Source organism: Oryctolagus cuniculus, chromosome 5 (genome assembly GCF_051225735.1).
Source record: "Oryctolagus cuniculus isolate XC-2025 breed Fujian yellow rabbit chromosome 5, ASM5122573v1, whole genome shotgun sequence".
In the NCBI taxonomy this organism is placed as follows: Eukaryota; Metazoa; Chordata; class Mammalia; order Lagomorpha; family Leporidae; genus Oryctolagus; species Oryctolagus cuniculus.
This window is the reverse complement of record NC_142871.1, coordinates 59864941-59875859: the sequence shown is the minus strand read 5'-3', so window position 1 is coordinate 59875859 and position 10919 is coordinate 59864941. Positions and strand designations below refer to the sequence as shown.

The window sequence follows — 10919 nt, the reverse complement described above, 5'->3', positions numbered from 1 at the left end:
AGGTCTTTGAACGATATAAAAGTCAAATTAAACGAGACAAGCATGTATTTTGGAACTAGTCATGAAAACTAACAATTACATTTAAAATTCTAAATTAGTCACCAAATAGGAACTCTGCATTCTGCACACTTCACCCCCAAAGTCAGGTTAGGTCTGAATAAAGCTTTGACGCGAGTAGGTTATTTTTACTAAGTCAGCCCTTCCACACTTCCACCCCCAGAATATCTACAGAAGAATGCGTGAGCGCCAGGGTTGCGTCTGGAGGTACCAAGTGCTAATCTGAGTGTCAGTGCTCTCAAAGACTCGTTGAAATCCCTTTGATGTTGGTGGTCATCAGATTTCATAGAAACTTCAGGGGCTGAGCTCTCATCACTCAGCCAGGTGGTTTTGCCTCTGTGTGTGTGTGTGTGTGCGCGCGCGCACATGCACGTGTGTACTGTTCTTTTTTTACTACCCACTGCAACACTTCAATGACTATTTGTTGAGCACCAAGGACCTTTCTTGTCAACCACGTGGGGTAGGGAGAGCAGCAGGAACAAGTAGATAAGCGTTCAGAACAGGTCAGTGAAGGAAGATTAGTAACGTCCCATCGCTACATCTCTGCAAGCTAAAAACATTTCGGAGTACCTACTGCTGATGTCATTCTATTTATGAATATCGGCAGAATCATTAATGATGGTGCCACCACAAATAAAAAATAATAATACTCTGTTGACCAAGAAATAAGAAAGGCAGACGTCTTTCGAGGCCAGGATGCAGTTCCTGGTTCCTGGCTTCAGCCTGGCCTAGACAGCTGTTGGGGCCTTTTGGGCAGTGATCAGTGGTTGGAAGATATTTCTCTCTCTCTCTCTCTCTCTGTATTTCTCCCTCTCGTTCTGTCACTCCGCCTTTCAAACAAATAAATCTTTAAAAACAAACAAACAGAAAGAACCATAATCACACTGTTTGGAGCTGGTTGTGTAGAGTTGTTTTATTACAGATCTCTACTGCAGGGGCAGGCATTCTGATGCAGCCAGTTAAGCCTCCACCTGGGGCACCTGCATCCCATATAGGAGGGCCTGGATTGAGTGCCTGGGAAAGCAATAGATGACGGCTCAACTTCTAGGGCCTCTGCCACCAACGTGGGGGACCCTGGTGGAGTTCCAGTCTCCTGCTTCGGCCTGACTCAGCCCCAGCTGTTGTAGACATTCAGGGAGTGAACTGGCAGATGAAAAATCTTTCTGTCTCCTTCCCTCCCTCTCAGTCACTCTGCTTTTCAAATAAATAAATCTTTGAAAAAAAAAATAGAAGTCATGGCAAAAGAATAAAAGTAGGAAATATTCCCTCAAATTAAAAACAAAACTTCACTGCAAGAAAAAACTTTCATGGTTATGTGAAAAAGGGCTGTTTGACTAATCTGGCTTTAATCCTTTAATTCCGAGTCATCTGTTAGATTTCTCTAATATATCTAAGCAGCTTTGTTGATGTCCTGGGAAGCAAGTACCACATCACTGGACATTAGTTGGTATGCATCTGTTTCCTTCGAGAGACGGGAAACACACTCTTAGAAAAGAGTAAACATTTTTATTTTACTTGTTCAGGAATCAGTTGGGTCTGAGGATACACAGGCATCTGGGAGTAGCCCGAAGAGATAGGAGTGTCGGTGGTCTTTACATTCGCTTTGTGAGATCACTTAGGTCATCTACTCGCCTGGCACAGCAGCTGTCAGGAGGAACCGGTTAGACACCGGCACCTGCCGAGGGTTCTGTGGGCCTCCGGTTTGTAGACAGGGCCTGGGAGGTGCCAGGAGGCAGGTGCTTGGCAAACAGTTTTCCTGGGGCTGCAGAGTCCCTCAGGGAACGGCTGAAAAACGGCCGCCAGCACTCCCCGGGCAGCCTCAGCTAGAAGGCAGTGGGGGCACGACAGGGCCTCTAACATGACAGGCCCCAGGGGATCTGGGATGGACAGTGTCACAAGGGCACCACCTGGAGGGTGGGCAGAGGCCCCCGGGGAGGAGCCACAAATTCCTCCTCCCGGAGCAGCCGCAGCAGGATGTTTTTCTTATTCTTGGGCCAGCTGTAGATGTGCGTGTTCTGAAGCCAGGTGGGCACGTGCTCCTGTGGGAAAGACAAAGGCAGGCACGAAGGTCGTTATGGAGGAAAAAACCCAGACCGCACGCAGGCCCCGGGCATCCCGGCTCGCCCTCCGCGGGCGTTCCATCTGGCTTCTGGGAGGGTTTAGCCTGGAAAGCGCTCTGGGCTTCAGGTGCAAGCTGCAGCGCTCCTGATGGAAACCACATGTGCGCGGCATTTTCCGCCCGTCTCCCAGGCTACCTGCCCTCTGCGTTTCAACGTGCTTTTCACCACCTCACATGAAAGGGGTAGGACAGGGGTCACACCGAGTGATGCGAATTCCCCTGACAGTGGGGGAGAAGCCTGCCAAGGCTGTGGGCTTAATCCGATTCATCATCCTTTCCCTCCAGCCCTGGGTCTGGCTTGCAGTAGAGGGAACCCAGCAGAACTGTTACCAGGCTTGTGATTCTAGGAGGGCGGGGGGCGGGGGAGTGCAAGTTCAGGCCCCCTCCCCCTCAGGGAACGAGTGTTCTGGCGGGGCAGGCGTTTGGAACAGTGGGTGGGATACTGCTGGGGAACACCACCATTCTGTATCAGAGGTACTGGGTTTGAGTCCCTGCTCTGCTCCCAAAATTCTTGCTTCCTGCGAATGCACACACTGGGAGGCAGCAGGTACCATGGGTCTCTACCGCCCATATGGGAGATCTGGATCCAGTTCCCAATTCCTAGCTTCAGCCTGGTCCAGTCCCAGCAGTTGTAGGCAGATGGGAGCTCTGTCTGTCTCTCTCTCTTTCAAATAAATTTTAAAAAATGCTTTTTTAAAAGAGGCAGGTAATAAATGAGTGAAATGGAGTGTGTTCAATAGTAATGGAGGAAAATAAAACCGAGCAAGGAGATAGGGAGTCCTGGAGTTTGTAGTTGTAAATGGGATGCTTAGGAGATTGGGCAAAGAGTAAAAAGAGCAGAGGGAGTGAGTTTTGCGGTCGCTTCAGTTCAGGCAGATAGAAGAACCAGTGCAAAGGCCCTGTGGTGGGAGTATGCTGGGTCTATTCCAATGCCACAAGGCCAGAGTGGCTAGAGCAGAGAAAGTGGGACTGAGCAGGGGAGGAAGTTTGGATGGGAGTAGACAGGGTGCATCAGACAGGTCCTCATGGGCCATTGGATGCCTTTGGTTTTTGCTGTGAGCTGAACTCCATTTTAGAGATTAAAAGGAAGTTTAGAAGCAGTACCTACTGTATGTCAGGCCCCAAGCTGGGTACTGAGAATCTCCAAATGAAACAGACACAGTAGCAGCTGAGAGAAGTGTGAAATCTGAGGATGAAAGCAAACTGTAAAAAGACTATTTTCTGGGGCCGGCGCTGTGGTGTAGTGGGTAAAGCCACTGCCTACAGTGCCGGCATCCCATGTGGGTACAGGTTCAAGACCCAGCTACTCCACTTCCGATCCAGCTCTCTGCTGTGGCCTGAGAAAGCAGTGGAGGATGGCCCAAGTCCTTGGGCCCCTGCACCCGCTTGGGAGACCCGGAAGAAGCTCCTGGCTCCTGGCTTCGGATGGGCACAGCTCTGGCTGTTGTGGCCATCTGGGGAGTAAACCAGCAGGTGGAAGACCCCTCTCTCTTTCTCTCTCTGTAGCTCTGCCTTTCAAATAAATAAATCAATCTTTAAGAGAGAGAGAGACTATTTTCCTGGCAGTGACGCGCCGAGGGGGCCGACGGCATGAGGGTGGGGAGGGGGGAGGCCTGCTCTGAGCTCAGGCCATCAGGTGAATTACCTGGAGGGGACTGTAAACTATAGCACAACCACCGGGAAGTTGGTCTGTTTTCCCTATCGCCACGCTCCAGTAATTCTAAGCAATTATTCCCAGAGGGTCCCCACCCCCACCCCTGCCAACTGCATACCATTGACTCAAGGTACTATAATTAAGAGTTCTCAAGAGAGGGACAATGAAATACACTGGCATGGGGGTGGAGAAATCTCAGGGGAGGCAGAGAGATGGGTGGATAAAAGCATAAGCAAGAGTTCACAACGCAGACAAGTTAGGGAAGGGTGCTGCGAGCAGAGGGAAGAAAAAGGGCAAACATGCAGAGACCACGTGAGGGCATGCTGGGGCGTCCAGTATGGCCAAATCGTGGAGCACCTGTGCCCCAGGGCACAGGAGAGAAGACTGTGCGAGTGGGCACAGCACTCTCTGAGGGGGCGCCTACGTCACACCAAGAGGGGTGGATGTGAGCCTGGAGGCACAGGAAAACAGCACCCAGTTTTGGAGCTGGAGAGAGACAGATCAGATCAACATTTTGGAGGACCCTCTGTGCAAAAGGTGGCTAATCCAAGGGCACAGCAGAGACGGGAGGCCAGGAGGGAGACTCAGCGGCAATGAGCGCAATGAGACCCTAAGCAAGGGAGCAACGGAAGGTGGAAAGGTGGATTAGTGGACAGGCTGTGCACTGTACAAACCTGGGGGGTCTCAGATACGTGAGACCCGCCCTCCTTCAGGGCAGAGCTTTCCATACAGCCCATTGCCATGCCCGTCCTCCAAACCTACCCACAGACCCTGGTGCGCAAACCTTCACATGAACCACAGCCAAGTGCACTTTGGTTACTCTGGAGATTCGACTCCGTCATTCATGACTTGGGAGAACTGAAGTGTACGCAGCAAATACCTTCATAAACAGCCAGCAAAAAACGCCCACGGCTTCACTGCTCTGTCCAAGAGATAGGGAGCACCCAACGAATAGGCTCTTTCTCTTTGTGAGTTAAAACACAAACTACTTCTTTGTGGGCAGCGGTTGCTTGAGCAGTCAGGGCGGCCACGATCCCATCAGATAATACTTTCAAACCTTTCCGATTTGAGCTACTGAACCGAGTGGTACAACTTGTTGATCTTTCTGGCAACGCTGTTATCGCTAAAGGATTGACAAAAGGTAGACAAGGTTTTCCACGTAAAATCCCAGGTGACAGACGTAGGCCAAAGACCGAATTATATGGGTTTTGTTTGTTCCTTTGTTTACCTTCTTTGCATTTGGGAAGAGCACAGGGATGAATCTGAAGTTCATGCTTCCTTGTTTTATGAACTCAATCTGCATCTGAAACCAGACAAATACGAAGGTTGAATTTCAGGACTGAGGACGCGCAGTCAATGATACCCAGGGTCATGCCAGCCCACGCAGTATTTTCATCCTGGTTTCCTTATTTGGGTGTCACATATTTACAATAGTAAGCCCTCCCTCTTGTGCATCTCTACCTTTTGCTCATTTATGGCCTACTAAAGTGATTGCACCAAGCCCTTGGATCTGCAGGATTCGCATGCCCTCGAAGGTGTGCTAGAGTTGGCTGCAATCAGCTTGGGGGGGGCACTCTTCCCAATTCTGTGTTCAAGGACTTCATATTAATAGCCTGAAATTGGGGTTCAGTGCTGTGGCCTAGCGGGTTAAGCTGCAGTGCCAGCATCCATATGGGTGCTGGTTCGAGTCCCGGCTGCTCCACTTCCGATCCAGCTCTCTGCTGTGGCCATGGAAAGCGGTGGAGGATGGCTCAAGTGCTTTGGCCCCTGCACCTGCGTGGGAGACCTGGAAGAAGCTCCTGGCTCCTGGCTTCGGATCGGTGCAGCTTTGGCTGTTGTGGCCATCTGGGGAGTGAACCAGCAGATGGAAGACCTCTCTCTCTCTGTCTCTCTCTGCCTCTCTCTGCCTAACTCTTTCAAATAAAAATAAACAAATAGTTAAAAAAAAAAAAAGAAATTGGCCATGGTAACAGCATTTATACCATGGGAATAAATGTTACAAATCAAGATTTTTTTTTTTTTAATTCAAGAGACAGAGAGAGTGAGAGCAAGAGTGAAAGAGAGAGGCCGGCACCGTGGCTCAATAGGCAAGTCCTCCACCTAGCGGCTCCGGCACACCGGGTTCTAGTCCCGGTCGGGGTGCCAGATTCTTTCCTGGTTGCCCCTCTTCCAGGCCAGCTCTCTGCTGTGGCCAGGGAGTGCAGTGGAGGATGGCCCAGGTGCTTGGGCCCTGCACCCCATGGGAGACCAGGAGAAGCACCTGGCTCCTGCCTTTGGATCAGCGTGGTGCGCTGGCCTCAGCGTGCCGGCCGCGGCGGCCATTGGAGGCTGAACCAATGGCAAAGGAGGACCTTTCTCTCTGTCTCTCTCTCTCACTGTCCACTCTGCCTGTCAAAAAAAAAAAAAAAAAAAAAAAAAAAAAGAGTGAAAGAGAGAGGAGAGAGAGACAGCCAGCCAGACAACTGGTTCATTCTCCAAATGCCCACATCCACATGGCTGGGTCTGGGCTGGAGCTGAAGCCAGAAACTAAGACAGAATCTAAATCTCCCATGTTGGTGGCAAGGACCTAACTACTCAAGCCATTAACTACTACTCAGGCCTCCCCAGGTCTGAACTGGCAGGAAGTTGGAATCAGGAGCTGGTGCCAGGAATCAAATTCATGCACTCTAATGTGGGCTACAGGTGTCTCAACTACTAGGCCAAACACCCTCAAATCTGGACTTTTATTTTTATGTTTTGGACTGGGAGTTGTGCAGAACACCGGTGAGACAGAACCTATTCTCTCAAAGCCAGCAGCAGCGAGCAGGAAGACAGGTAAATTACCAGCCACGGTGTGGCATGATGAGCATGAACAGTTGCTTTGGGAGCCCAGATAGGGGCCATCCAATCTGTAGCAGGGATTTCTAGAGCAGTTTCAACGGAGGGGTCGTTTGGATAATGAAAGAGCGGACTTGGGGCAAGTAGGGGGAACAGAGCAGAAGGGAAGGATCTTCTCAGGGAAGGGAACAGTATAAGTGAATGTACCAACTGGGATCGGCTGGTGACCCACAGCAGCCAGTCAAGGGCAGGCCGGGCAGGGAGGCAGGGAGCCCCCCTGTGAATCGCTCCATGTGCCAAGTTTCTAGGTTCCCCACTGCCCTTCCAATTTGCACTGCCACTGTGGTGGCCCAAGAAGTCTTAGCTGCCAAGAACTCTATCAAAATCAGAATTTTCAATATCAGGGGAGTTAGTGCCTCCCAAATCCTGCGACCAGCACAAAGCTTTCAGTCATCTGGAGACAAGGAGAAGAGGAATGATGTGTTCCCAGCGATTTCATCTCCCCATTGATTTTTATAACTGAGAAGTCTTCACTGTGCATGAGAATCAAAGCAGAAAAGTGTCAGTGGCGACAACTGGTTATTGAAATCACCATAGAAACTCCTCGTAAACACACAGCCTCACATACTGGCAGGCACACACGCACCATCACATTTACAGCACACACAAATCCTCCACGAGGCTTCTCAGAACCAGCTCCCTTCAAACATCAGAAGACAGCACCAAAAACGTGTTTTCAAGTGATCCAAGGAACTGGGCCACAAAAGGACCGAGCCAACCACAGAGCAGACGGTAAACCCATCAGAGAAGCAGCACAGTGTTCATAAGCCAAGAGTGACCTGGGTTTGGGTTCTCACTTCTAGGCCACCGTGTGCTGGACAGCTGGTTTGGCTGCTGGGCTACCCCGAGTGTTGAGGGATCGGCCGGCAGTAGCGCATTTTAATGATGCCTCATTCTTCCAGCTGCTGGCTTTCTGTGAAGCAGTTTGCTCCACGATGCAATTACTCCTGGGTATCTCTTCGCACTGTCACAGTCATGTTCTTACTGTCTCAGGGTTTTCTGTGGCCTGGAGGGGCAGCAAGTCAGCCGGGGGTGGGGGCAAGAAAGAGCTTCTGTACTTAGCCTCTTCAACTCCTTCAGGGGATAAGGAAGGGCCCAAGACATCATTACCCAGGAAGCCAAGCTTGGAGACAATCTGATCACAGCTGGCTGCGCTAGGCAAGCTCTGAGGCCGAGCTGTGTGCCACTGCCTGGCTGTGCAATGCACCCGCAGAGCTGCACAGTACCCTCAGGAACGGCAGGGGCCTCGAGCCCTCCCGTGCACCAGCTGTCGGGACCTGGGATTGGCAGGGATGCAGACAGGACACAGGTACTCTGGGGCCATACCGACATGGACAAGCCAGCTAAGGGGTGGCATCTCCCAGAGCAGCCCCAAGACCTGTTTACCTCCAAAAGTGGGGCCTTCTCTGGGCCCTCGCCATGGCTGTCAGGCTAGGGGAGGCCAGAGCAGGAGGCAGAATTCTCTCCTGCTTCCTTAGCCTTAACTTCGCCACTTGGCCTCCGTTTTACTTTGGGTTGGTTTTGGGCTCAAATGAGTGGTCTGTACTCAGTGGATGAAGAGAGAGAGAGAGAGAGAGAGGGGGAAGGAGAGAGAGAGATAGAGAGACCCTGAAGATTCTGATGGAGAACACCCACTGCCCTAGCCTGCCCTATTCCTGTGTTCCTGACACACAGCACAGTCCTGGGGGGGTGGTCACCTGCACATCCCCCCAGGGTAAAGCTGCATGTCCCAAGGTTGCCCACTCACTCCATCTGGGCCACTTCCGCTCCACGCCCATCTCCCGGTCTCAGCCAGTGATCCCTCCCACCCATTCCAGGAGCCCTCCCCCACCGCTGCACATCAGGGCTGAAATGGATCTCACGAGCTGTGGTCCTGTGATTTTGCCCAAGCCTTTTTAAAATGTCAGAATCCTTGGTAAACAAACAAGCCTGAGAAAGGCAAACCAGCTCTGGCTGAGGGGAGGAAGGGAGGCCCAGAGCCAGGACCCCTGCCCCAGCACGTACAGGCACCCATCAGGACAGTTTTGACAGCCACAGGTCTGGCAGAAACTGTGTCCACAGCACCCATGATCAGGCGGAGCGAGTCTAATCTCCACATTTCTCCCACGGGGTTTCAGTGGTGCAGGCCCCATAGTCCAGGTCCGGCAGTGGACAGTTCCCCATGTACCATGAGCAAAGAATGGCCCCTTCCCTTGATTAAACCCCCGACATGTGCCAGACACGTCCCACGTGTCATTCCACGTAGTGACCCATTCCGCGGGGTGCTGTGGCACAGAGAGCTGGAAACAGCTGGGGCACAGTCACACGCCCTGTACAGAAGGAAGCCAAATTTGAGCCCAGCCCTGCCTGGCACAACGGCACATGCTCTTCACTACCCCCACCCCCGACCTCACGGAGAAGGCAGGGGACAGAATGTGACACGGCCACAGGAGCCCCCCTCTCCTCACGACGGCCCTGCCGTCCACCCTGCTGGGACTTCACATTGGTTAGCCAACAACCAAACCAGCAAACACTGCTTCCCAGCATCTGGGATCTCAAGCTGTCACAGGCTGATCTCCTCCTGTTATTGATAGGAACACTGAACCTTGGAGATGTGGTGACTGGCACGTGGTCCCATAGGTAGACAGAGCCACCACTGACATCCCCCTTGATGGGGGCGGGGTCCTTCAGCAGGCATCACGCCGCCTTCAGTTGGTCCCCAGTGAAGAGCGAGTGCCCAGGGCCCAGGGCCAGTGAGGTGCCGTGTCCCCTCCCCACTCACCATGCGATGGATGTACTTAGTATGTAAGCCATGCTCATCCTCGTCCAGCTGCGACTCAGCGCCTTCCACATCCTGTTTGTATTTGGGGCTGATTGCCACGATTATCATCACTGTCTTCTGTTAATGAGAAGGGGGGGAACATGTTTATGGAAGTGGAAAGTGTGGTCCATTTGGTGAAGGCAGGCTGGACAGCGGCCAGCAGGGCTGCAAGCGCTCACGGACACCCTCCCAGATGGAGGGTCGGGCGCCCCCTGCGTGGAAAGTGACAGGCACGCAGCCGCTCGGCTTCTCCCCTCTGCCTCCCCGTCCCCCTCCACCGCGCAGGGCTACAGATGTGCCTCGCCCACCATTTCCCACAAGCTGCGTTAGCACACTGGCTAATGAGAGCCTGAATCATTAAGTGAGTCTGCACCCGGGCAGAAAGGCGCTGAAATCCAGCCCTGCCTCCCGCCCTGGCCGCAGCTGGAGCCGGGCTGTCAGGCGCTACCCCGGGCCACCGGTCCTGCCTGGCCTGCGTGGGCACTGGCGCGCGCGGGGCGTCAGCCGCGGACCCTCGGGCACAAAGCCAACATCGGGCTGCAGACAAAAGGAGGAGCAGCCACAGGCCCCCCCCCCCCCGCCCCCACTGGTGGACACGGACACGCCGGCAGCAATCAATTTCTATCTTGTTACAGCACAAAGTGTCCCGGTGGCCGGTATGGATTCTGTCAGTGGAAAACAAATCATGGAGGGGCGGCAAGGGGGTGCCTCGGGGGCCAAGTGCTCTCTGGCCCCATCCTACAAAACACGTGGGGTGGCCTCGGATTAAATTGCATTCTGTCGCTCCCTCCCCACTCCCACCTTCATTTCCTCCTTTCCTATTCTGGTCACAAAAAAAAAAAAAAAAAAAAAAATTTGTTTGCTCTGATTGTTATCAACCACCTGTGTCTGGTTTGACTGTAATTTCCTGCCTGTGCCTGTCCAGGAGGGCAACCCCATCCTTCCTCTCCACGTCCGAGGGAGGAGCTGGGCTTCAGACGCAGGTGGGCGTGCCAGCGCTGCTTTCGTAAAAATAACTTCACGAGCCATTGTCTTGCTGCAGAGTCTGAGCATGCACTTACATCCCTTAGGTAGCGCTCCATCCACTTAATGATATCGATGCCTCGGATTCTGTCCTCAAATATGTCGATCTGCAAGGCAGAGAAGGGGGAGGTGGTCCTTGGTGAAAAGCTCTCTGGAGGTGCAGAGCGCCTACTCCAAACCCACACAGCAGTGCTTTGTGCAGCGGGAGCACCAAAGTCGACAAAACAAAAGTAGAGTGCTCTTCAAATAGTCCCGATTTCCACGCTGTAATTCATCACTAGGATGCAGTGGTACCTAGAAAAATGTTTCTGACGCTCTAGGTAGTTGCTTTAAAAAAATCTGAGGGACCCAGGACACCACCACATTGGACGGAAGCCAGCCATATCCAT

At 52.6% G+C, this 10919-nt stretch overlaps 1 protein-coding gene across 1 annotated transcript in view; it reads right to left on the bottom strand.

Annotated features, from left to right (window-relative positions):
* Window positions 1-1896: 1896 nt before the first annotated feature.
* Window positions 1897-10919, bottom strand: part of TRAF3IP2 (TRAF3 interacting protein 2) — a 45180-nt gene continuing 36157 nt past the window's right edge. Inside the window, 4 exon segments of the mRNA NM_001270479.1 lie at window positions 1897-2096; window positions 5059-5133; window positions 9469-9585; window positions 10569-10637. Coding sequence (NP_001257408.1) covers window positions 1950-2096; window positions 5059-5133; window positions 9469-9585; window positions 10569-10637 — 408 coding nt within the window. The 3' untranslated portion in view covers window positions 1897-1949.